This window comes from Mirounga angustirostris, unplaced genomic scaffold (genome assembly GCF_029215605.1).
Source record: "Mirounga angustirostris isolate CCGP_5_RB_7025 unplaced genomic scaffold, mMirAng1.0.hap1 SCAF_14, whole genome shotgun sequence".
NCBI lineage: Eukaryota > Metazoa > Chordata > Mammalia > Carnivora > Phocidae > Mirounga > Mirounga angustirostris.
The window spans coordinates 91,879,819-91,907,758 of NW_026991722.1; the positions used below are offsets into that span (position 1 = coordinate 91,879,819).

The window sequence follows — 27,940 nt, forward strand, 5'->3', positions numbered from 1 at the left end:
CAGTTAATTACCAAGGCCCTTATATCAGGACAGCCACTGCCATTTGTCCAGATCTTTACTACTTGGAAGTGGACACTTACATTCCTTCCTCCTTCTAGAATGCAGTGAACCACACAAACATGTTAATTTATCCTCCCAAATACTCACCACTCCATGCTAGGTGCTGATCTACGAGGAATCAAGTAGGAAGAGAAACTTGGATATGAGCAGCCTGGGAAGAGGGTCTGATGGTTGAACTCTCAGCCGGAAAACCAGACACCTGGGGCCCTGCCTCTGTTTTGTGCTTAGGGACCCGGCAGCTGTGTCCTCCCAGAGTCACTAGGGAGTCACTGACCATGCCCTCCTCACCTCCAACCAGCTCCACCTCAAGATGAATGGCTGAGCTCCATGCCCCATGTGAGGAGGCACAGCCAGGGGTAGTAGAATATATTTACAGAATCCTCTCCCACCCCAGTGGCTGGGGAGGGAATAAGAGAGACTGGGGGCTGTTTGCCCTGCTGTGTGGCTTGAGAAACAGAGTTCTGGGGCATCTCCACTGTGGCTTGGACCCTTTTGTTCTTAACCTTACTCACTGTCCCGGTGGGTGGATCCTGGGCATGAGGAGCTGGCACGGGTCCTGGGATCCAGTCCCGCATCAGGCTTCTTGCTCAGCAGGGAGCCTGCTTCTCCCTCTGCCTGCCATTCCCCCTGCTCATGCTCTCTCTCTATATATCGGACAAATAAATAAACAAAATCTTTAAAAAAAAATCAAAATTACTTAGAGGACTATAATGGATCTGACATCAATGCAACCTAACGTTCATAAAGTTCCAATTACAATCTCAAATTATTCAGCATCAAAGAAACGTGGTTAGGGAGTCTGAGGATCTAAGGCTGATGAAGGAAAAGGGCAAAAAAGTGCTGTGAGGAGAGGACAGTCACACACAGAGAGCTTTGGGTGGCATTTAGAAAGGTCAGGTGAGCGGGGAGGTCCCTCACAGCTGTAAACCTTCCAGAAAGAGTGGCACAGGGCCAACACCCAGAAAAAGAAGGCAAAGAATTCCCAGGTAGAAAGAGAATCAGAGAAGGGCTTACAAGTCTAGGAGAGGCCATTCAGCAGTACAGCCTCCAGGTCAGACAGCTAGCTATAAAGCAGTTTGGGGTCTTTTATAGGGCAAGGATTTTTCTCATCAAGGCTAGCAGATGTCAAGTGCAGTTTCATGGGGCATGCAAACCAGGCAGGCTCTAAAAGGCGAGATACATGCTCATTCGGTCTATATTTAAAGCAATTGGATGCGTAAAAAATGGGTTTTGGTGCAGGCCAGGTAATGGCCACAGTCTGCACTGAAGAAGAAAAAAACATAGAGGCCAATACACTGAGCCCGTCTTTAACCTATCTGTATAAAACTGGATTCTAACAAGTAGAACACAAAAGTGATGGGATGGGAACACTGATACTAGGTTATAAAACGCTAGTGGCCTGTCTTGGTTGCTCTCTCTTGCTTTCTCTTGGATCACTTGTCCTGTGGGAAGCAAGATACCCTGCCCAACACAACCTCATGGAGAAGCCCATATGGGAAGCTACCAAGGCCTGCCAATAGCCATGAGAGAAAGAAGATACTAGTGCTCCAGCCAAGCCTTCAGTTGTCTGTGGCCCCTACTGACAGCTCACCTACAACTAAACACTCAGTGCTTTAGCAACTTCTCAATTCTTTTTGGTTCCACTCCCAGTGCCCAATCCACAACATCCTCACATCACAGATATCATTTATTATTTTAGTCCAGGTTGGTATATGTTCTTTTATTCTTCCTTTCTTCCCTCCCTTCCTTCTTCCCTTCCTCTCTCTCCCCCTTTCTATCTTCCTTCCTTTTACCTTTTGCCCTTGCTTTATTAGAAAATCCGTAAGTTAATACCTTATGCTTTATTCCTATATCTCTTGCACTTCTTCACTTACTGATCTAGTTCAACAAGTATTTGTGAGTACCCACTATGAGTTAGGCCATGTTCTAGGTGCTAAGGATACAGATCAATGACCTTATGGAGAATATGTTTTCAGAGAGAGCAGAAAGATAAATTGTGTAGTATGTTAGAAAGTGGTAAGTGCTGTGGATAAAAATAAAGCAGAGAATGGGAATAAAGAATGACATGAGGATATAATTTTAAAATAACCTGATCAATAGGCCACATTAAGATGATATTTGTGCAAAAATTTGAGGAGGTTGGGGAGGAAGCTATGCAGGGCATGGAGGACCCTTGTAAGTCTTTTGGTGTAACAAATCCTCTCAATCTTTTGTTTCCATTATTTTTCCTTATTATATCTTTGAGAACATTTAAATCTTGATGTTCTAGGGGCACCTAGCTGGCTCAATTGGTAGAGCATGCAACTCTTGATCTCAGACCCTTGAGTTCAAACCTCATGTGGGCCATGGAGCCTACTTAAATTAAAAAAAAAAAAAAAATGAAAAAAAATCTTGGTGCTCTATTTCATTAATTCTAGCTCATGTTGTTAAAATGTTGAGTTGATGTCTCTTTTTATATAGTGATCCTCTCTTTATATAGTGTATACATTTCTACGTGTCTTTTTATTTTTGTGATCATTCTACAGGGATATCAGCTATTTAGATTAGAAAGGTGTCAGGAGAAGGCACTGAAGTGTTACCTCTGTCAGTTTAAGTAAGGAGGAGTGATCTGCTCAGGAACAGAGCCCAGGGCTTATAGTGCAGTAGAGTCCACTCTCTTCTGTTGGTTTTGTCCCATCTAGGTGAATGTAGACCCCACCACTCCCTATCTCCATTTCTCTCCTCCTAAGATTGCTTTTTACAGCCTGTTCATCTTTTTTTCTTGTAAATTTAGGGCCTAGAGGAGGATGAGTGAAGGAAGAAATACTTAAACATTACCTGCTGTGCGGCTCATCCCTGCTGCCCCATTGTTAGGCTGCAAATTCAGTTTGGCCTGAGCTGGGTTTTTTGTTTCTTATCTCTCAGTGGTGAAGTACAAGCAGCAATCCAGCCAGGACAGCAAGTGGGGAGAGAAAGAGCCTAAAACTATTTTGCCAACTCTTTGTCTCACAAAGAAGCCTGGTCCTCTAAGTCCTGTGCCCCAAGATGATGCTTTCTAGATGTAAATAAGATCTCTATGTCCTGATTCCCAGTCCCTCTTCCTTTTTTTTTTTTTTTTAAAGATTTTATTTATTTATTTGACAGAGAGAGACACAGCGAGAGAGGGAACACAAGCAGGGGGAGTGGGAGAGGGAGAAGCAGGCTTCCCGCGGAGCAGGGAGCCCGATGCGGGGCTCGATCCCAGGACCCTGGGATCATGACCTGAGCCAAAGGCAGACGCTTAACGACTGAGCCACCCAGGCGCCCCCCTCTTCCTTTTAAAAAAATTATTTCCACAGATTGGTGCTTGCTCCTCTCTTCTGAGCTCTTTCCATGGAGGAGTGGGGGTTGTAGCTTGGTATTCTACACACACGCACACACACACCATTCATTTTTCAGACCTCTGAAGAAGGATTTCCCTGTTACCTCCTCAAGTGCTCTGATTGATGATGTCAGGAAGGAGCTTCTAATTGACAACTTCACGGATACATTTTACTTTTCATCTAACTTGCCCCCTTACTATCCATTAAAAGTACTGGGGTGCCTGGGTGGCTCAGTCATTAAGTGTCTGCCTTCGGCTCAGGTCATGATCCCAGGGTTCTGGGATCGAGCCCCGCATCGAGCCCCGCATCGGGCTCCCTGCTCCGCGGGAAGCCTGCTTCTCCCTCTCCCACTCCCCCTGCTTGTGTTCCCTCTCTCACTGTCAAATAAATAAAATCTTAAAAAAAAAAAAATCTTTAAAAAAAAAAAGTACTGACATCTTCCTTCTTGAAAACATCTTTCTTCTTGAAAACATCTTTTCCTTTATTGTTTTCCTAAACTACAAGTATGCTCCTGACACTTCTCCCTTCAAAAGTCACATACACAATCTAAGACATCAAGTCCAAAAGCCTAACTGAGATATTCTCAGCCCTTTTCAACATTTGTGACCCAAATTCTCAGCCCCATCCTTCAGTCCAGTCAAGTCAAGTTACTTTCAATTATTTGGATAACACATTTCTTTCTTGTCCCTAATACTTTATGTAGGATGATCTGTCATTCAGAATGCACCATCTGACCACCCCCCACCCCTCTGCCCAGCATCCCCGTTATGTCTGTCACCATGCTGGTCTTTCTCAAAGGTTGAATTTCATTCAGATTTTTACCTCCTCTGGAAAGTGTCCCTCGACTTCTCCAGACAGGTTTGCCCCACTTATTCATTAGTTATGATAACATATTTTCTGAGCTATATATTCTTCCCAGTCTCTTCTCAAATAGACTCTAAATCCAAGAGGGTGGAATTTGTTTTCAAATCATCTTCTGTTTGTAATAAAAATTTTATGAAGTTGAATGCATGGATGAATGAATATTTAAATCCTTTAGTTTCCAAAGGCTCTATCACATCAGCACCTCCATGACTGGAATCATCCTGATGTACCCCAGGAAAATCCAAACAATCATAACCTCTCATTTCAGATATGGTCCAGAGGTGGTTGTGCTACAAGACTGTAAACCCTTTCATGACAGGATCTGTTGCCATTCTGCTCTCTGATATATTCCTCCTGGTACCTAGAAAAATGTCTCCAGTACAAGAGCTGATGAGTTTTCATCCAGTGAGTGAACTCAGGCATGAATGTATTCTTGAATGAAGGTTCCTCCTCAAGATATACCCATCAGTTGTTTTAGCGGGAAACTCTGCATACAAGGGTGAAGAAAGAGTCCAGGACTAGGTGTGTGAGTCCTGGGCCTAGGAAAAAAAAACATTTCTTTTGTGCCATCCTCAAAATATCTTAACACCCAAGTCTTAAAAAGGCCTCATCAAAAATTGACAGTAGTCAGGGCCTATGAGTGGTTCCAAGTGTTTATTTCATTCCTTTAATCTTTATGTATGTCCATCACTGTCAGCAATTAACATGTGTTCCATCCATGATGAAAAATTTTTGACAAAACTATAGAGATGGAGAGACTACATTAGGGTTGCCAGGTAACAAAGATGGGAGAGGTGTGCAAATATAAAGTGGTAGCATGAGGTGATGCCTTTGTCATGCTGGAACAATTCTGTATCTTGACTGTGGTGATGGTTACACAGATTTAAACTTAAGATAAAATTCTGTAGAACTAACTACACACACATACCACACACACAAAAATGTATGCATGTAAAATATGGTGAAAAGTAGACAAGGTCTGTAGTCTAGTTAACAGTACTATACCAATATTAAGTTCTGGTTTTGATATTGTTTCATGTATATAAGATGTCACCAATGTGGGAAGCTGAATGAAGGGTACCTGGGACTCCATGTACTATTTTTGCAACTTCCTGTGACTATGTGATTATTTTAAAATAATTTTTTATAGAAAGGTTTTTTAAAATTAGTGTTCAAGAAAATATAATCCAAAATTTGGAAATACAACAAAAAGGTAATTGTATGACTCTAGAATGTCACACTAGAGATTTTTTTAATGGTCCCATCTGACCTTAAAAAATTGTTTAATTTCAGAGAAAGACATGTATCATATGATCTCACTGATATGAGGAATTCTTAATCTCAGGAAACAAACTGAGTGTTGTTGGAGTGGGGGGTGGGGTGGGAGGGATGGGGTGACTGGGTGATAGACACTGGGGAGGGTATGTGCTCTGGTAAGCGCTGTGAATTGTGCAAGACTGTTGAATCTCAGATCTGTACCTCTGAAACAAATGCAATATATGTTAAGAAAAAAAAAAAGAAGAAGAAGAAGGTAGCGGGAGGGGAAGAATGAAGCGGGGGAAATCGGAGGGGTAGACGAACCATGAGAGACGATGGACTCTGAAAAACAAACTGAGGGTTCTAGAGGGGAGGGGGTGGGAGGATGGGTTAGCCTGATGGTGGGTATTGAGGAGGGCACATTCTGCATGGAGCACTGGGTGTTATGCACAAACAATGAATCATGGAACACTTCATCTAGAACTAATGATGTAATGTATGGGGATTAACATAAGAATAAAAAAAATTGTTTAATTTTATTTGTCTAAGAATTGATTAGGGTCCAGATATTTTATAACTGGTATGTTTACATTAGCATCTAAAAAATAGATTAAAGTAAAATAGAAAAGATAATCCCAAGGGTTATAGTTTTAGGATTTTAAACCAGCTTTGTATTTAATTTAGCAGATCTACTTTAGCTATCTTATTTCAACATTTTCCCCACTGACTATATAAATGCTACTCTGAAAATAAATAAATAAATAAATAAATAAATAAATAAATAAATAAATGTATGTTGCTCTGTATGTCCTTATTGAATCAGCTTTGCCATTCTGGTTGCTCCTTCATTAATGGGATACTTAAATTAGGCATGTACTCACTGTTTATATGATAACTATGTTTTCAGTAATATGAAAATTATGTTTCACAGTACTTGAATGTACCATTGAAATGTGTTTACCTCATGAAAAATCCCTGAGGTAGGCCCTGTGTCAAAGAACAACATGACAAGCATGCTTTCAAGATCCTTTATGTTTCCCTGAACTTCATGATTCATGAAGTTTTAATTGATACATAGAAAATAGTATTCATTTTCAGAGCTTGGACACACCAAAGCCTGATGACCTAACACATGTCTACTGTTCATACAGAAATATATGCATCCTCTCCCAGAAAGTGCCAACTTGTGTTGTCATATTTTAATGACTTATTATTACATAAAAAGTAAAATATATGTTACTGGAAACTTCCTTATTAAAAAGCCATTAAAATGTTACTAATGAAAGTCTGTGAAACATTTTATGGAAGGGACCAAGCTCACCTTATGTTCCTCATCAAGGTGAAACCTGCATTAAATCAGAGATTTCATTTTGGTTCAAAAAAAAAAAAGTGAGGAAGACATAAAATTTGGAAGGAAGAAGTAAAAAACTGTCTCAATATTTTTAAGATATTACATATCTCCAAATTGGAATAGACATTCAAACCAATTCCAAAATTCCAATGGGTTGGCAAAAATTATTAAATGATTTTAAAGTTACCTGGAAATCTAAAGGACCTAGAATAGCCCTAGTAATCTTGAAACCTTCTATAAAACTATAGTAATCAAGACTGTGGTATGGGAAATGACGGATGTTGGCAGGGATGCAGAGAAAGGGGAACACTCCTACACTGTTGGTGGGAATGCAAGCTGGTGCAGCCACTCTGGAAAACAGTATGGAGGTTCCTCAAAAAGTTGAAAATAGAGCTACCATATGATCCAGCAATTGCACTACTGGGTATTTACCCCAAAGATACAAACATAGGGATCCGAAGGGGTATGTGCACCCCGATGTTTATAGCAGCAATGTCCACAATAGCCAAACTGTGGAAAGAGCCAAGATGTCCATCGACAGATGAATGGATAAAGAAGAAGTGGTATATATATACAATGGAATATTATGCAGCCATCAAAAGGAATGAAATCTTGCCATTTGCAATGACATGGATGGAACTGGAGGTTACTATGCTGAGCGAAATAAGTCAATCAGAGAAAGACGTGTATCATATGACCTCACTGATACGAGGAATTCCTAATCTCAGGAAACAAACTAAGGGTTGCTGGAATGGTGGGAGGTGGGAGGGATGGGGTGGCTGGGTGATAGACATTGGGGAGGGTATGTGCTATGGTGAGCGCTGTGACTGTTGAATCACAGACCTGTACCTCTGAAACAAATAATACATTATATGTTAAAAAAAAGAAGAAGATAGCAGGAGGGGAAGAATGAAAGGGGGAAAATTGGAGGGGGAGAGGAACCATGAGAGACTATGGACTCTGAAAAACAAACTGAAGGTTCTAGAGGGGAGGGAGATGGGGGATGAGTTGGCCTGGTGATGGGTATTAAAGAGGGCACATTCTGCATGGAGCACTGGGTGTTATACACAAACACTGAATCGTGGAGCACTACATCAAAAACTAATGATGTAATGTATGGCGATTAACATAACAAAATAATAAAAAAAACAATAAAAAAAAAGACTGTGTGGTATGGGTGTTTCAAAAATAAACCAACACTTTATACTGTATTGTATACTTTAAATTTGCTAAGACAATATATCTTAAGTGTTCTCATCACATACACACAAAAAGGTAATTATGTGAGATGATAGATGCACTAATGAACTCAATCGTGGACATCTTTTCACAATGTATACATATGCCAGATCATCACACTGTACACTTTAAATATATACAATTTTATTTGTCAATTATACCTCAATAAAGTTGGAGAAATAAACAAATAAACCAAGACATTTAAACAAGTGTTACAAGTTACAAGTGTGACTACTTGATTTTTCAACAAAGCTACCAATGAAAGCCAAAGGAAAAAAGTGCTTTTAATAAATGATACTAGAACAACTGGATATTTGTATTAGAAAAGGAAAAAAGGAACTTTGACTCCCTACCTCACACCAAACACAAAATTAATTCAATATGGTTTATGGACCCAAATGTGAAAGCCAAAACAATAAAGATTCAGGGAAAAAAGAGAGAGAGAGAATATTTTTATAAGCTTGCCATGGACAAGGCACAAAGATACCAAGGATACAAGAGAAAAATATGATAAATTGGACTTCATAAAAAGTAAAGCTTCTCCGGCACCTGGCTGGCTCAGATAGTAGATGTGACTCTTGATCTCAGGGTCATGAGTTTGAGCCCCACGTTGGGCGTAAAACTTACTTAAAAAAAAAAAAAAAGTAAAAGCTTCTGCTCATCCAAATATACCAGGAAGAAAGTGAAAGGCAAGCTACAAGTTGTAGGGGGAAAAAAATCAAAGGAATTAAAACAATATTTGTTAGTTGAATGAATGAACAGATGATCCTTCATTCTCCCTATTTCCCATCACCTCAGCGTTCACCTTCTCTTGAAGAAGCCCTCATGAAGCCCTCATGTGGCACTATGCATTCCCTCAGAAGTAAGCACTCTGAAACAAACTCAGAGCTCCAAATTACAAGGGTTCTGGACTCAATGGCCCACATAAAAGGTTGCTTCATCAGGTAAACTTGTCTCCTGGCAAGGGAGCTGCTTTTCGAGCTGAGGACACAGTTGAGAGACCAGTAAAGGGAACAGATTGGCATAATGCACCACACACATATCCTTCACCCAGGGTATTGAGGAGGGAATAAAAGAGCCAATAGAGAGCTCAGCATTAGCTGAGAAGCCAGTAGATCCTTGGGATATTTGCACCATGGCCTAGGTCCATCCCCTTGTCCCCCCTCTACTCATTCATTGTCCAGGTTCATGGAGATTTCAGAGGCTGGTCTTTGGAGTGATCCTTCTGCTCCTGTTCTGCATTCCTGAGTCTGTTTTCAGTTTCAGAGACCAGTCCTCAGGCTATGGTGACTCAAGAGCCCTTCTGACCATCCCCAGGAGGGACAGTCACTCTTACCTGAGTCCAGCACTGGAATAGTCACTAATGGTAACTATCCTCACCGATTCCAGCAGAAGTCTGGACAAACTCCCACAACACTGATTTATGACAAACACAACAAACACTCATGGACTCCCACCCAGTTCTCACGCTCCCTCCTGGGGTCAAAGCTGCCCTCACCCTTTTGGGGTCCCAGCCCAAGAAGGAAGCTGAGTACTACTGTATGCTGGTCTATCCTGGTGCTTGGCACAATGAAAGACCCAGATGAAGAATGGTGGCATGAACCTGCCACCTGGCTGAGCCTGGGTCTACATATTATCAATATGACTTGATTATCAAATGGATAGACATTTTAACTCACCAGGAAACTTAAATGTTGGTTACTTATATGGGACAAAAGTCAAGGGAAGGAAGCTAAAATGATTCAGTGAATATTTTGGGAGAAGGTGGATATAGGAAAAACAGAACCCAACTATTTTGTCAACCCATAGGGCACAATAGAAGCTGTACTAGTTGAAGAGTTTATAATCAATTCCTGCCCTCCCACCTTGCCCCCCAAAAAGCATGTAAGATATATTTCCAACTGCTAGTTGGAGCAAAGAAAGTAAGCTCCTCATTTTATATGAATAAAATTTTCAAAACAATGCAAGCTCACTGCATAAAATCTGGAAATATTTTTAAGGAGTGCTTGTTCGTATCCTATAAAGACTAAATAATTCAGAAGTTGGATGAGTACAGAAGTCACTCTTAGTTTTTTCCTTCATGTATTTTCTCCATAGTTCGAATCACAATGTATACAGAACTTTGTATCCTGCTGGTTTTACTTCATACTACTGCAATCTATCTTTAATAAATATGTGTATATGTGTGTGTATATATAGCTATTAAACAGGAGTACCAAAGCATTCAATTTTTGAGCAATTATTCCCACTTCCTATAAGTACAAACTAAAATCTTGGGAGTTTCTTGTATGCTACATTTCTGATATATAAACATTATTCCATGAATTTTTACTGAATTTGTAAATGCTATCTATGAAAGAATGTGACATTATTGCTTTTTAATTCACATTTTAAAATAACTTCCAGAATGATTTATACCAATTGGCACTTTTCATCATATTCTCATTGGCAATAGACATTATATTTTCTAGAATATTCATCAATAAGATACCATTGTTTAATTTCCATTTCTATGTTTACCATTGAGATTGAGTATTTTGCATTTATTTATTAAGTAGTTATATTTCTTCTTTGTGAGCTAGCCAGGTTTTTTTTTTTTTTTCCTTACAATAATTTCCTATCAGTGCATTAGAGATTGCTCTAAGCAATCTTTAGAGACACTTCAAAAAAGGGACACCTGGGTGGCTGAGTGGGTTGAACGTCCAACTCTTGATTTCAGCTCAGGTCATGATCTCAGGGTCCTGAGACCAAGCCCTGCATCAAGCCCCACATCAAGCCCCGCATCAAGCCTTGTGTCAGGCTCTGCACTCAGTGTGGAGTCTGCTTGTCCCTCTCCCTCTGCTCCCTCACTCACACACTTTCTCTCTCTCTAATAAATAAATAAAAATCTTAAAAAAAAATACTTCAGAAAAAAGTTTTTAATTAGTTCTTTCATATTTTTAGGTAATGATTTTGCCAATTTATATGCCATAAGACATTGTGAAATTGTTACATTTTCAAAAACAAAAAAGCAAGGTGAGGAAAACTTAAAAAAGTAGGAGAAAAAATAAATTATCTAGAAAGCTAAAAAAGAATCTGAGAATTGTTACACTTTTTGATGTTTGAAGAATGTGAATGTATTACATATTCAAAGTTTTTAAACTAATGTACTTACTCCTAAAAGAATCTCATCTCAAGCTGGTCAGTGTCAGCCAAAACAGCAAACTGGAGAGTGAGAAGGTAACACCATGATCATTAACTTGATTTTATCTGCATTTCCTATGGAATGTCACAAAAATTTCTAACATTCCCTTCTCCCCGAGGTAGCTCCAAGATTGCCCCCAAGGATTCCCCACCCCCTGGTATTCCTGCCCTCATGTGGTCAACTTCCATATTATACCAAGATTGGTCTGTTTGACCAATAGTATTTAACAGAAGTGATGTTATTCATCTCCCAGCTAGGTTGCAGCTTCCTCCTTGCTCTCCTTGCTCTTCCTTGCACTCAACTATGCTAGAAGCCAGCCGACATGACACAAGGAACATGTAACAAGTAACTGAGGCCTCCTGCCAACAGCCGTGTAAGTTTAGAGGTCGATTGCCTTAGTCCATTCAAGTTACTGTAATAAAATACATAGACTGGGTAGCTTATAAACAAGAGAAATTTGCTGCTCACAGTTCTGGAGGCTGGAAGTCCAAGAGCAGGGTGTCAACATGGTCAAGTGAGGTGAGGCTTCTCGTTTCTTCACATGGTGGGAAGGGCTAGGGAGTTCTGTGTGATCTTTTATAAAAACACTAATCCCACTCAAGAGGGCTGTACCCTCATGACCTAATCACTTCCCAAAGTCCCCATATACTAATACCATCACTTTTGGGGCTTGGGATTTCAATGAACTTGGGGGGAACAAAAATATTCAGACTATAGTACTGATCCTCCAGCCCCAGTTAAGCCTTCAGATGCCAGAGCTCTAGCCAACACCTTAACTGGCAACCTCAGAAAAGAAGCTGAGCCAGAGGGCGCCTGGGTGGCTCAGTTGGTTAAGTGACTGCCTTCAGCTCAGGTCATGATCCTGGAGTCCCAGGATCGAGTCCCGCATCGGGCTCCCTGCTCAGCGGGGAGCCTGCTTCTCCCTCTGACCCTCCCCCCTCTCATGTGCTGTCTCTCTCATTCTCTCTGTCTCAAATAAATAAATACTTAAAAAAAAAAAAGCTGAGCCAGAGCTACTCAGCTAAGCAGATTCCAAATTTTTGACTCTTGAAAACTGTTTTAAACTGGCAAGTTTGCCCTGATATTTTACACAGTCATAGATTGCTAATACAGATTTTGGCACCTGGAAGGGGAATGGTGCTATAACCCATATCTAAAATATGGCTTTGGAACTGGGCAGTGGGCAAAAGCTGGAAGGACTCTGAGGAGAGTGTTAGTTCAAGACTGAGTAAAAAACCAAACAAACAAAAAAACTGAACTTTGAGAACACTCCAGTATGGCTTAAAAATGAGGAACATGCTATTAGAAAATTGAGAAAGGGGTTATGTAGTGGTAGAAAGTTTGGTAACATTAACACCTTCAGTTATATGAGAAGCAGAAAATGTACCTAACTAATTCAGTCATCTAGCTAAGGAGATTTCCAGCCGGAGAGCTGGAAGTACCACCTGGCTTCTTCTTATTGTTGATTATAGTACAGTATGAAGGGGGTGGGTGCAGTTAGGGGTAGGATTGTTAAATAAAACAAGAGCCAGAACTTGCAGGGTTTGAAAATTTCCAGTCTCTTCAGATGGCAAAAGATGCTGAAATTAATGGCTACCAAGCGAAGAGCATACCCAGGGCACTGAAGAAATGTGGTCTAAAGATTCCTGGAAATATGACTGTAAAATTCTTTAAGGCTCAGAAAGATGAAAGATGATGCGCCAGAGCACCATCCAGTCAGGCCAAGGCCCTCTAAAGATCACCTCAATCACACAATAGGGCTTCTACTAAGCTTAAGGGTGTTGTCCCTCAGCTGTCTCAGCACAAAACCAAGATGGAAAAGGTTGTATCTTGAGATGTGTGGTTGTAGCTTTGGAGTGGACTTCTTTAGCATGAACACCAGTAAGATTAACAGGAGACAAAGTTTCTAAGAGAATATACTTGAAGAAATGTCTCTAGCTTACACTGAAAGGGTCAGAGTACAAAATAAAAAGAGAACTTTGGACTTCTACCTGCTATGAGCAGGAAGCAGGCTGAGCAAACGATTCAGCTATAACCACGTACTGCCTTTCATATAAAAGGAAGTATGTCATAGGGAAGAATCAAGAGTCCTGAGATCAAAGCCAAGAGAATTTCCAGGCCTTGAGTCCTAATCAATGAACACCAACATGTACTTAGTGGGATTTCAGAATTGCTACTGACAAATAACTGCCATCTCCCCTTCCCCTTTATGAACAGGCATGTCTATAAAGGTTGTCCTATGCCTGTCCCACCTTTGTGGTGGGTGGAGACGTAGGTGGGCAGATAACTCATCCCTTTGGTTCACAGGTCTTAAGATCTAGACGAACTGTTCTTGAGATACCGCACATAAGGAATACCACCCTAGAACCTGATCCACATCTAGACCTGATTTAGATGATGAGATTCAGGTGAATGTATTTTGCACATTAGGAGGTATGTAATAAATAATGTGGCCCAAGTATGAAACCTGGTAGTTTAAAATTATGCCCATATTTTTTTTCCCCCTTCAAAGGTTGAGCCTAATTACCTTCCCCTTGGTATGTGGGCTGGACTTGTGGCTCACTTCAAATGAATAGAATATTGTAGAAATAACAGAGTAAAATGTCTGAGACTAGGTCATAAAAGACAGTGCAGCCTCCTTGCTCACTCCCTGGGAATACTTGTTCTATAAGCCAGCTAGGCATGTCCTGAGAACACATAGGTAACCCAGTAGAAAGGCTCATATGGAGGAACTGAGGCTTTCTCCCAACAGTGAGCAAGGAACTGGAGTTTCCTGTCAATAGCCATGTGAGTGAGCCATCTTGGAAGCAAATCCTCCAGGCTCAGTCAGGCCTTCAGTCACCTTCAGTACAGGTGACTGTACCTCATGGAACTCGGAGCCACAACAACCCAACTAAGTTGCTCCTGGATTCCCAACTCTCAGAAACAGTGGGAGATGAGTTTTTTTAAGCTGTTAGTTTTGTGGTAATTTGTTATAAAGCAATAGATAATATACTCCCACCTTGGGCTCTGCCTTTAGTCCAGTTTTAGCAAGAATCCTATTGGGTCAGTTTAGGGAAAACTCCCCACCATTGATATCTGACCACACTCGATATCTGATCAAACCCCTTATTCTACACCCTAGATGTCATGAATAATTTTTCTTTAACATTTCCAAGTTTTGTCATTAGGAATTTCTTTCAAATGAGTATTTTCATACTTTTACCTTTTATACTATATTCATTTTGGGGGACAGATTTCTAGAATTAAAACAGTTCATATTTTTATCAAATATTTTTTAATAACCCATGTAGTAATTTGAAAAGGATGTGTGTATATAAAGACATTTAGTGTATACCCACACACAGTGTATAACCTCAAAGCTCCAAGGAAAATTTAATTCACAGTAAACTGTAAATTCAGACTAAAATATTCAGCCTGCATACCTTTGGGATTAACTTACTCAGAAAAGTATGTAGAATGAAAACTTTAATAAAAATGAAAATATGCTATCAAAATATTTGGGATTCAAAGCTGTAAACAAAGGTAGGCAAAGTTTAAATCTTTTATTAAAGAAAAAAAAGCTTTTGTTTTTTTTAAGATTTTATTTATTTGAGAGAGAGAGACACAGCAAGAGAGGGAACAAAAGCAGGGGAAGTGGGAGAGAGAGAAGCAGGCTCCCCGCGTGGGGAGCCCGATGTGGGGCTCGATCCCAGGACCCCAGGATCATGACCTGAGCCAAAGGCAGACACTTAACGACTGAGCCACCCAGGAGCCCCAAAAAATAAAACTTTTAAAATAAAAGGTCTTTATAAAAAAAAAAAACAATCCTAAAGAAAGTAGAGGTATATAATGAATCAAGACAAAAATAGAGAAAACAGAATTAGTTGAGATAATAAATCAAGGGTTGCTCCTTGGAAAAAGGAAATCAGAAACATTGATAAAACTGTGGCAAATCTAATGAAGGGAAAAGGAAATCCATTTCAAAATTAAAAGTGAGAAAAGGAATGAGATTCTGAGTAGAAGAAGTGGAAATATTACCTCAGGAGAGGAAGGTTTCAGGATGCCTGGATGGCTCCGTCGGTTAAGCATCTGCCTTTGGCTCAGGTCATGATCTCAGGGTCCTGGGACCAGCCCTGTGCCTGGCTCCCTGCTCAGTGCGGAGTCTGCTTGTCTCTCTGCCTCTTCCCCTACCACTTGGGCTCTCTCTTGCTCACTCTCTCTCTCAAATAAATAAAATGTTAAAAAAAAAAAAGAGAGAGGAAGGTTTCTAATAGAAAAGTCGTGAATCAGGCTGAGCATAACTTTAGGATAGTAAAGAAAATGTAAATGACTCTCAACAGACGTTGTAAATTATCCAATAAAACTAAGCAATTTTCTTTAAAAATTCTAAAGGCAGAAATTCATTAAACAATATGAGCATTACCTTTAATGGTAAGGCATTCTCACTAAAACCAAGAACAGAAAAGCTCATTTACATCTCACTGTTTTGAAGTTTTGGCCAATGCAATATGATTAAAAATAAACACAACTGGCAGGAAGGCAAAGAATCCACATAGTGGTACCAAATAAAAATTAACTTAAACTTTACTGGTGAAAAGATAATAAAACAAAAAGGTTTTTTTCAAAACAACATTTTATTACAATTGCTATTTTACTTACAATTTTTGGCAACATTAACAAAATAATAAATTTCATCTGAAAGAACAAGCAAGCAAAATAGACATGGAAATTCACAAAGGGCAATAACAAAATAGTAATCTTGACAGATATTCAATATATTTGTAAACAAAACAAAGTGACATTGCGTTAAAAAAATATAGAGGTATCAATAGAAAAACAGAGAAAGCTCCTGAAAAAACTGAACTCACTATATTCAGTTTCTTTTGGTTACAGGCACGGAAATTGACTCAAGCTAGCTCAATTCTAAAAAAAGCAAAGCTTTTGATGATTATCTTCCCAGCTTTTTATGAAAACCTAGGAAATTTAACCAGATTGGAGAGGTAAAAGGGAGTGGGGAGGCTTAAAGTGCCTTTAAAAGGGGGAGTGGTAAGAAGGAGGATGGAGATTTCATTGTCAGTATCTTTTAAGAACATTGGTGAAGCTCAACAAACTAAAGGAAATATCAAACAATTAAGCGAGGTAGCAAGCCATGCAGGCCTAGGAGAAAAGCATTCTAAGAGAAGAGCAATTGCGAAGTCTTTGGAACAGGAAGAAATGTGATTTGCTTAAAGAAAAGCAAGGCCAGTGTGTCAAAAATAGTGCACCAGTGGGGAAAATGGTTGAGTAGCATGGCAGGGAATGGAAAAGCAAGAGGAGGTAGACAGGGGCCACATCACCAGAACCTGTAGTTGGCAATAAATAACAATTTGTACTCCTTAGGGTCATACTTCAGTTAAACAGCAAACAGTTAACAGTGTTGATAATACCAAGCAACCACAAAAAGACAGAACTAAAATATTTCATATTTTTACTGTTTTCAAAACAGAATTTCTGTTACAGGAACAGAATAAGGGAGATAAGTATGCAAAAGTCTGCATATCTATTTATATACAAGTTTCCACCTGAGACTAAAACAAGTGTGCGCATACATACACACACACACACACACACACACACACACTCCACCTAAAGAAATAGGCTCAGGCTAAAATATTAACAAAGTGCCTTGGCCCAAGCAAACTAATAAAAAGGCCTAGTAAAATGTTCAAAGTGCAAATCAATCAATCAAGCATTGAGCAAATAAATACAATAGAATCTACACTCAGGAAATTCTTTAAACCATAGACAATAAACTCACAGCTACCTTGTTATCTGTCCTTCCCAATTCTATAAGGGATGCTAAGCCCCTAATGACTATCACTTCCCAGCTTTCTGTGAAAGCGTAGGGAATTTAACGAGATTGAGGAGGGAAGAAAGAAGTGGGGAGAGATAAGGTACCGTTAAAGAAGAGGAGGAGAAAGCAAGGGAATATAAAATATAAAAAGGAGACATTTCTCCTTGCTCAGGTCTATGGACAGCGTCCTAGTTTCCTTAAGTCATGTACAGAGGCTTCTAGGTACTTGAGTCAAGGTGGAAAAAGAAGGGATGGCACTAGAAAATACCCAGGAGACTCAATCCTGGGAACCCATAGAAACAGCCACGGGTGATGTTCAGGAACCAATACTCAGAGAGCACTCCTGTTATGTGAGAGTCCTTGGAAATGGCAAGGGGAAAAGGTTCCCCCCAACAGTATAGTCAAGGATTAGACAGTTGGATAGATTAGTTGAAGGACAGTAACTCTAAGACCTAATACCTAATGAAATAAATGGGACATTTCTTACACATCGGAGTGTGTCAAGGACGACTTTAAACTCAACTAGTTTGATAAGGGAAACTATACACACAACAGAGTAACTGTTAACTGTAATACATTCATGTCTAAGGCAAGAAACAAAATTGCAAATTTCACATGTTCAACTGGGCTAAGATATATGTACATGGAAAAATATAAGGAAAAGCCCTATAAGGGGTTTAATTCTACTAAGTCACCATGGGCTGCTTTTATCCACTGTACCTACTATTCTTGGACAACCCCATTCCAGTTTAATAGTAAGAGAACTAAATTTAGCCTAGTCCTTGAACTGGAGAGATACCATTTGTTTGACCCTTTTCAGTTCAAACTGTGGGTCCAGTGCAGTTCAAACTATGGACGTCAGGGCTTCTTTCCCTTGAGAAATTTTACTTGCTTTACTGATGTGACTTAGAGGTATACAGCTAATTCGTTCTGACCAAAGGCCAGCCAAAAGGGAGAGGGAAGGGAACAAACTGAATTCTTCTTTGGATCACTCAACAGGAGGCCCACTGGCACCAGGCCCCATTCTATTCATTACCCCTGCTTTTCCATCTGAAGCCAATGGTACAGTGATTGTTTCATGTCTGCAGGAGTCCCTTGCCAAAATACCAAGCATTTTATTTTAATGGTTTTGCTTCCTTGGATCTTCTTGTGCTAGGAAAAGTTACTCTGAGACAGTAGTCCTTCTGCCTGGGCTCCAAGACTAGAGTGAGTGAGTGAGTGAGTGTGAGAGAGCGTGTGTGTGTGTGTGAGCCCTCAACCAGAATAAGAGTAAGTGTGACAGAGCGTGTGTGTGTGTGTGTGTGTGTGTGTGTGAGCCCTCAACCAGAATAAGAAGCCACTGCTCTCCACTGACTAACCTCCCAGTTTCTGGCTCCCATTCATGCCACACCTTGTCCCTCAACTTCTCCACACTCAGGATCTCAGGGTCAGATTACTTTAGACGAGCACAAGACAGACACTTCTGGGAGCTCAGCAGCAAATGGGACCATAATGTAACAAAGCCATTCAAGTCTGACTAGAGTGAATACTGAAATCTTCAAGGCATGGAAAAAGTTGAAGATAAAATTAAGTACTTAGAAAAAACTCTATATATAGATTCTATACACAGAAATGAGAGCTTTCAAACTTACAAGTAACATGAAATATCAAAATAATAAATAGGTTTCCACTTTTTTGTCTCACACACATACATACACAAAACATCTTTTATGTGTTAAGCCAGATACAGTACATGAACACCAGGTAGCAAATTTTTAAATAACATTTCAAAATTCCGATCAGACAATACTGTATTTCATGAATTTAAAAAGAAATTCATAAATGACTCATTGGTTTCACTATTTTTGATGCTATTGAATAGTGTATGGGTTTTTTTTTTTTTTTTATGGGGTTTTTGACTTTGATTGAAATACCTGCTTTAGATTTACTGAAACTAGAATTAATGAGGTTTTTTTGAAATTCTGCTTTTAGACCTGGGGGGTGATGGTTCAGAATCAGATGTGCTCACAGTAATGGATGCTACTTCCACTGATCCTGGTTGAAGAGGTCCCAGTGACACTTGAATAACAACCTTTGTTTCAGGGGGCAATCCCTCTAGTTGCTTAGGCTTCTTAAACATTTGATGACACTGAGTCTTGTGCTCCATTTTCTCCTTAAAAGTTAAAAACTGTAGCCGGCATTTGGAACACTGGTGAACACTCTTTTCCCAGTGTCCCCTATAATGACACATGTACGGTGTTGCAGTTTTGAAAATTTTGAGACAGAATGGACAGAGCAAATTCTTAGTGTTTTCATGGCATTTTCTGAAATGTGTTTCTACATCAGCAAAGGCTGACGATCTGTAATTGCAAACCTGGCACACATAGGGCATTTCGCCAGGCTTATGATTGTCCTTCATGTGCTGTAAGAGAACCTGATCTGTTTTGAAAGACAATTCACAAATTTTACAGACAGCAGAAGGCTCCTGGGTGGTGTGTACACTTTCAATGTGACACTGCAGCTGGAAGGGAGTGGGAAACTGTCGGTGGCAGTGCTGGCAGGTGGTGTGGCTTTCCCAGCTGTCACCCCTCTGCTTCTCAAGTTCCAAATGGTGCTTCATGTGATTCATAAACTTGACATTTTTTAGAACTTTCAAGCAGCTGAGGCATTTAAAAGTTGTGTGAGTCTTCTGTTCTGGCTGACCGTCTCCTTTATGTTGCCCATAATAAAAGTCACGAAGTAATATGACCAGACTTCCTTTCTTGGGATCAACAATCTGGTTTTGACTTGCTAGACTCAAAAAGTCTGTTTTTGCCGGTCTATTTTCCTTAATAGCATTTATAGGCTCAAAATGGACACTGTCCTTTGGAAAAGCTGTTGGAAAAGGTGCTCCATTCTGAACATGGCTTAATGAGGTATGAACACTGTTTGAAAATGTGCTTTGCTGCGAAGTCATTGTATGAAAGATACCTGAAGGGGACAAAGCTGAAGCATGTCCCTCTATAATTCCATCACTGAGTTTAGGCCTTTTGGGATTTATGTCATTTACTTCAGCAGGGGAAAGTTGCTTTGATATGCAAGGACTTTTATTCATACCTCCTACAGAAAGTGCTGCTCCTACTGGATGCTGTAATGAACTTGTGAATGTAATCAAAGGAGAACATAACTCTGAAGAGCTATTAGGCACGACTTGTGGTGAATTATTTTTATAATCAGGTTTAGACAAAGGCTCAATAATAATGGGACTATCTGTTGATCTTGATTCAGATTCAGAAACTGGCAAGGCAGTCACTGCTTCTGATATAGGGGTCACATGACTTATAGGCTGAAATTTGTGAGTAGTACCTTTTCTGAGGTGACCATACTTTTTTCTCCTTGAACATGAACCTGGGGTGACTCTGTTCAAAATATTTGAAACAACTGGTTTTGAATTTGAAGTCACCCCAACAAAGATCAGCTCAGCATCGTCATTTACATGTTCCACCCCAACAAAGATCAGCTCAGCATCTTCATCATCTACTTTTTTGGTTTCTTCTATGTTCTGCTGTGGTTCAAGCTCTTGTTCTTCCTCACATAATATACATGGCTGTTCCATTTTCTAATTTTTTTTTTTTTTATTCTTGAAGGTGTGGCCACAGTCCCAGTGCTTTCTTTATATAAACTGCCACCTAAGTACAAACACACTATACATCAGTTAAGTATGGAAAAATGCATTATCTTATTTAATTCTCTCCAAAACTCTACAGTAGTTATAAACACCCTTATTTTATAAGATACGGACACTAAAACTCATAGAGGATAAATGACAGCTTTAAATCCTGCTATTATTATAAGTCTGTGCAACTCTAGAATCATAGCTTTGCCTTAAGCTGATTATGATTTCTTCTATTAAAAAAAGAGGGAAACACTAATAACTAATCACTAGGTGAAATCATATGTAAAGGATATGTTATTTTACAAAGGTATCATTGGGCAGTGTTTAGAAACATGGGCTTTGGAGTCAGATAAGATTAAGCTGGAATTCTAAGTCAGCCACAAACCAGCTGCATCTTCTATGGCAAGTTTAAAACTTTTAAATGTGTTTTATCTTAAAGGCAAAAGTTCTTATTTCTTAGACTTAAGGCAACAGCTCTTTTTTAAAAAGCACCAACAATTCAATGGTACCTTATTTTGTAGCTGAATTGCAGAAAATTTTATAGTAAATGTATATATCCTAATTGATTCATACATACTAATTTCGTAATATTAATATAGAAAAGAAGTGTCAAATTCAAAGAACAGAGTAAGAGTACCTACCCACTGTCAACAAATAGCATAATTCAATGTCAAATGCTTAACACATGCCTAGCAAATTGGGAACAAACTCTCTTGATAATGTCATCCCAACTCAAGACTTTAATTACAGTCCATTCACTGATGTCTCCTAAATTTCTCCCTCCAATCCTAACTTCCCCACTGAACTTAAACCCAACAGAATTTCCCCCCTCAGCCCACCTCAGTCTCTTTTCCACATAGCAGGCAAAGTAATTCTGTCAAATCACATTCTATCGCTGCTCAGCTCAAAACCCTCCAACGGCTTTCTAGTTTACTCAGTAAAAGGCCAAGTGCTTCAAATAGCTCAATGCCTGTTAAGACCATGCTTCCAAGCCTACATACTGCCCTGCAGTTATGTCCTACTCCTCTCCCCTATCCACCTCACTCTAACCACACTAACCGCCTTGCTATTTCTTGAACACATTAAATATTTTACCTTGTTTAGGGCCCTGTATTTGCTGTCCTTCTAATATGAATGCTCATCATCCAGATACCTGCATGGCTGAATCCTCACCATCTTCAGACTTCTGTTGCAAGTCTTCCCAAAGAGCTTCTCAAATACTCCAACCAACTGCTAATTCACATTCCCAATCTCTCTTCCCTTCCCCTCACCTTCAAGTCCTTATCACCACCTAAAACATTATAAACTTTATCTATCTTGATTCTTTTCTACCGTCCATCCAGTAAAATGTAAACTCCAAAGGACAGAGATTATCTTTTGTTGACTGTTGTATCCTCAGCACAAAGAACAGTGCCTGGCACAATATGGGAGGATTTGTTAAATGAATTAACAGTAACTTTCATTAATCAGAACCTTTATTTGTAGAATAGACTGTACTCCATTAATTCCACATTTTCTATGATTTACTCTTAGAACCTTGTCCATGTCAGATACTCTGTAGGCCTGTGAAGGACTGAAAGCTGCTAGCTTTTCACAAACATTTTTTATCACAACCCATAGTAAAAACAAACAAACAGAAAACAATGTATATGGAGTCTCACTACACAAACATATAAATAGCAATTGCTTTACTACATGGGATGCTTATTCTAATATTTTCTATTTCATTTTTCTTACATTGACCATGACCTACAAAATCAATTATGACTCATCAATGGCTCACTACTAGTGGTTTGAAAAACATCGGTTTTAGGCTAGCAAGATGTAGGTACTTTAAACTCTGGATCATAACTCACCAGTTTCTGAAAACCTAATGTTAGAATTCATTGTAGCTCAATGTAGACCCTTCAAACCCCATCTATAAAAATTAAACTGGCATCTAATATGTGCCATGTACCTCCCATTAATTTAATTAGCACATCAGCATATCATTTTGGAACACATAGATATTTAATCCTGAGATGTATGTACCAACTTAGAAGTCAAAAAAGAAATAGAATATTAAGCAGAAAAATTTATTATTTTCGTCACTTGTTCCACAACTATATTTTGCTTGCCCAACACTGGTATGACACTAAACACAAGTACTAAGTAGAAAGTGGTGAATGCATGAAGCTTACAGTCTAGTGTGTCATGAATAGTGATTTACAACCTTAAAATTAAGATCAAGTACATAATTAGGAGATATGCAATGCAAGAAAGCATATAAGGCACATCTGAAAACACTGCTCTTTAGAGTCACCGAAATTGGTTTGGTCTGTCTCTCTACAATTTCAGTCATCTAACTCCAGCATGATGCCACCTAGTCCACTGTTTCCCAACATAAGTACCACTAACATGTCTGGACCAGATAATTCTTTGTTGTGGGGGCTGTTGGGTGCATTTAGGATGGGTAGCAGTATCCCTGACCTCTACTTATGAGATGCTAGTAGAAATCCCCTACATGTGCATCAAAAATGTTCTATGGGAGAACTTCTATCCTAATCTAACCTCCTGAGTATCACCGTCCACATTTCTAGTTACTATCTTCTAGGTAATTCTACATGATGCTCTAATATCCTCTCTCAAGAAATAATTCTAAATTGAAATTATTAACATTCTCCCTGATATAAAAATCAGAATAAAATTTAAAACTTGAAGTTAAAAAATAAAAATTTTAAATAAAAAATAGAATAAAATCTAATTTGACAACTAATATGATCATCAGAATTATCTGAGGATAAACTTTTCAAGCCTAGAAAAATTTATGATTCATCTAAATTTACATGTAAAGTCTGGAGACAGAGTTAGCACTAAAGTTCACGATTCCTGAATTCTAGTTCTGTGTTCTTTCCACTAGAACTCTAACTTAATGCATGTCTAAATTCTGGTGATGGTGCTATTAATTGCTTAGTCTCTAAGGATCAGAGTCTCGCTGGATTCAATTTTAATCTCCTTGTATTTTATAAAAACTGTTCAAATCTCCCCCAACCTCCATCAAATTATTCAAAGAAAGTTATAAGTGGTTCTAAATAACTTTTTAGAGCATTAGTCATTCTAACTACCTTTCATTTCCATTCCTATTAAAGCTTCTCCCTCAATTTCTAAGTTTGAGTCCACCAGTTACTTCATGTTTGTACATCTGCACTAGGCTCCAAATTGTCTTGTCTCTCTGTCCTTCAAATTATCACCAACTGCATACCATCACTAGATGAATCTTAAAACACTCCTGTAATTATATCACTCCACTATTCCTACATGTTAAATGACTCCTCCAATTTTAGAGAATACATTTTATATTATGCTATGGACCAAACTGTGTCCTTTCAAACTTCGTATGTTGAAGCCCTAACCCCCAACGTGATAGTATTTGGAGCTGGAACTTTGGGTTCCCATCTAATTAGGTTTAGATAAGTTCATGAGGGTGGGGTCCTCATGATGGGATTAGTACCAAGAAGAGATATCCGAGAGTTTGCTTCTTCTCTGTCTCCCACCCACTATGTGAAGACACAGTGCGAAGGTCTTCAAGCCAGGAGGAAGCAAGCAAATCAGCCAGCACCTTGATCTTGAATTTTCCAGCCTCTAAAACTATGAGAACAAATTCTGTTGTTTAAAAAAATAAAAAATAAACTGGGTCCCAAGAACATTGTCAGATTTTTCACCCAAATGATCTTGGTAGGATTTTATAGCTGTTGACCGTACCAATTAACTTTCCATCCAACCAATTATTCAAAGTGAAAAAAAGGAAAAAATCAAACCCAAAGTGAATGAGTAATGAATGAGTTCATTTAGAAAAATAATAACATTAGACCACGGGAATTTTCTTATCACTTCTCTTTTGGTACCTTTATTTTCTACAATTTACCAGAATCTTTTTTTTTTTTTTTTAATTTATTTATTTGAGAGAGAGAGAGAGAAACAGCATGAGAGGGGATAGGGTCAGAGGGAGAAGCAGACTCCCCTCTGAGCAGGGAGCCCGATGTGGGACTCGATCCCAGGACTCCGGGATCATGACCTGAGCCGAAGGCAGTCGCTTAACCAACTGAGCCACCCAGGCGCCCAATTTACCAGAATCTTAAGATACTTAGGGTCATGAAGTTGGACATGCCAAAGACCTACTAGATCTAAGGAGTTAATCCTCAAAACCACTTCATATCCCCCATCAACAGAGCTGCCAAGGGCCGTGGAAGGAGTTAATGAGAAGATTTCATGCCAAAGATAGCTGAGATGGCAGTGGGTGATAATTCATCTCCCAGGTTATTCCTATGCATTTAAACAATGGCCCTCTCCATGGGTCTTTGTTATAGCTACACACCACCTTTTTTTCAGGCATCAGTCTTTCTTGAGTAGCTTCCTGAGATTAAGCTAACAGGATTCCTTTGATACCTATCCTCACTCTTCACCCCACTACCACTCCTTCGAATTCCCATCCCTACCCCCTCACTCTTTCCCCATCCATAGCACTCATATCTCTTTCCCACTACTCTTCTTACATTTGCTACCTTAAAATTTAATGCCCATTGAACATATCCTTGGGAGAAATGAGAGCCTCACAGGATCCTTAAAACTACATTAAACATGTATATTCCACTTTAGGACAACTAAGAAAAACTAAAATAATGTTTTCATAAATATTTTTTTAATAAATATTTGTTCATAAATAAGCTCAGAATGGTAGAGGAGTGTAAAAATGGGGTCTAATCTAGCCTGGGAGTCTAAAAAGGGAACAACTATTAAACCAAGGTTTTTCTTTATCAAACGACAGGATTATTTCTGTAGATTGAACTAAGAAAAATTAACAATTTATAGACCCTCACTACCTATTTTCACTCTTGCTACCTCTCTGACTTCTTTTTCCATTATTCTAACACTCATTCCCTGCAATCCAGCCACAGTGGCTTCCCTGTTGTTCCCTTTAGGCTCTGCCTGAAATTCTTGTCTCCCAGATATCTCCATGGCGAACAAGACTTGCTCTGATCACCCGATCTACAATTACAACACTCCTACCTACCCAACATTCGATCCTATGACCCTGATCTATTATATTCTTCCTAATTTCATAACATCACCTTCTGTATCACCAAAGAATGTATTAAAAGTATATACAAATATATGTATATATGTGTGTGTGTGTGTGTGTGTATAATGTTATATTATATTATATACCTTTCTTCTCCACTGGACTGTCAGTTCTTTCCACTGGAGAAATTCTGTTTCATTTTTTAGCTTGTTTTGTTTGTTTTTGTCTGTTTTGTTCATTGGTTTCTCCCAAATTCCTAGAGCAGCCCTGGCACATAAATCTTAAATATATGTGAAAGGAAAACGATTATCTAGGAGTTAGAAATAAATTTAACAAAGGAAAGTGGGCTGAGGGAAGAAGTAGGAAATGTTCAAACCTGAGGAACAGGCAATTTTTTCAAGTCTGGGAGCCACTGAAGTGTACTATTACAGCAAATGTGAGAACCCTGCAATCCTGGGACTCAGGAGAATGACTACGGTCAGTCACTTTTAGCCATTTTCCCTTGTCCTTCCTTTCCTCCCAAGAGCAGGATCTTAGAAGAATCCACAAACTAGAGATGAGCAGGGTGGCAGTTCAACCTAAAAGTGGCCTATCAGTTCAGAAGCAAGTTCTTTCTCTAAGACCAAGTGTTTAGAGAGGGTTTGGAAGTATCAGGTGACTGGTGAATGATTTAAAGAGGGGCTGCAGAGAACCACAAAAAAGATGACTTACAAAAAAAAAAGGACAATGTTAATTTGTTAAATGCCAGCAAAAGGTCATAGGGAATGGTGAAATATGGAACTACAAATATTCCCTCCTTCATAAAAGCAAAGAGAACAACAGCAAAAATTGTCAAAATCAAGTTTTCATCCCAGAAATTAACCAAAGGTTTGCAAAAAACAGAGGATTTCTGTGGAAAACATTATGGCAGCTCCTCAAAAAGTTAAACATTGAATTATCATATGACCCCACAAGTGTACTTCTAGGTATTGCCTGATAGAACTGTAAGCAGGTACTCAGACAAGTACATGTAAAGTACATGCTTGTTTATAGTAACATGATTCACAAGAACCTTATGGTGAAAATAATACAAATATCCATCAGTGGATGAGAAAACAAATTGTAGTATATACAAACACTGGAATATTATTCAACCATAAAGGGAATAAAGGCTCCTCCGTGTTCACTGCTGCATTATTTATAATAGCCAAGATATAGAAACAACCTAAGTGTCCACTGATTGGTGGATAAAGAAAATGTGGTATATACAAACAATGGAATACTATTCAGCTATAAAAAATATGAAATCTTGGGCGCCTGGGTGGCTCAGTTGGTTGGGCGACTGCCTTCAGCTCAGGTCATGATCCTGGAGTCCCGGGATCGAGTCCCGCATCAGGCTCCCTGCTCGGCGGGGAGTCTGCTTCTCCCTCTGCCCTCTTCCCTCTCATGCTCTCTGTCTCTCATTCTCTCGCTCTCTCAAATAAATAAATAAAATCTTTAAAAACAAAACAAAAAAAAAAAAATATGAAATCTTGGGGCGCCTGGGTGGCTCAGTCATTAAGTGTCTGCCTTCAGCTCAGGTCATGGTCCCAGGGTCCTGGGATCGAGCCCCGCATCGGGCTCCCTGCTCGGTGGGAGGCCTGCTTCTCCCTCTCCCACTCCCCCTGCTTGTGGTTCCCTCTCTCGCTATGTCTGTCTCTGTCAAATAAATAAATAAAATCTTAAAAAAAAAAAAGTAAAAAAAAAAAAATGAAATCTTGCCATTTGCAACATGATGGACCTGAGGGCATTATGCTAAGTGAAATAAATCAAACAGAGAGAGACAAATATTGTATGATCTCACTGATATGTGGAATCATAAACAACAATAAGCTCATAGATAAGGAGAACAGACTGGTGATTGCAGAGGCAAGGGAGAGGGGTAAAATGGATGAAGGGGATCAAAAGGTACAAACTTCCAGTTATAAAATAAATAAGTCATGGAGATGTAATGCACAACATGGTGACTATAGTAAATAATACTGTACTGCATATTTGAAAGTTGCTAGGAGAGATCTTAAAAGTTCTCATCACAAGACAAAAAAAATTATGTATGGTGACAGATGTTAACTATACTTATTGTGGGCATTTCACAATTTATATAAATACCAAATCATG

The 27,940-nt window shown here is 39.1% G+C and overlaps 1 protein-coding gene across 6 annotated transcripts in view; it reads right to left on the reverse strand.

Annotated features, from left to right (window-relative positions):
- Window positions 1-27,940, reverse strand: part of ZNF280B (zinc finger protein 280B) — a 121,047-nt gene that overhangs the window by 79,847 nt on the left and 13,260 nt on the right. For 2 of the 6 annotated variants that reach the window (XM_064578754.1, XM_045887239.3), the window contains one exon: window positions 15,909-20,758. The exons of 3 other annotated variants lie outside the window; for them this stretch is intronic. In XM_064578754.1, the coding sequence (XP_064434824.1) occupies window positions 19,051-20,685 (1,635 nt within the window). In that variant the 5' untranslated portion in view covers window positions 20,686-20,758 and the 3' untranslated portion in view covers window positions 15,909-19,050. Of the gene's footprint in view, window positions 1-15,908; window positions 20,774-27,940 lie in introns of those variants that run through there. One more of the 6 variants, XM_064578753.1, reaches the window with a different exon arrangement.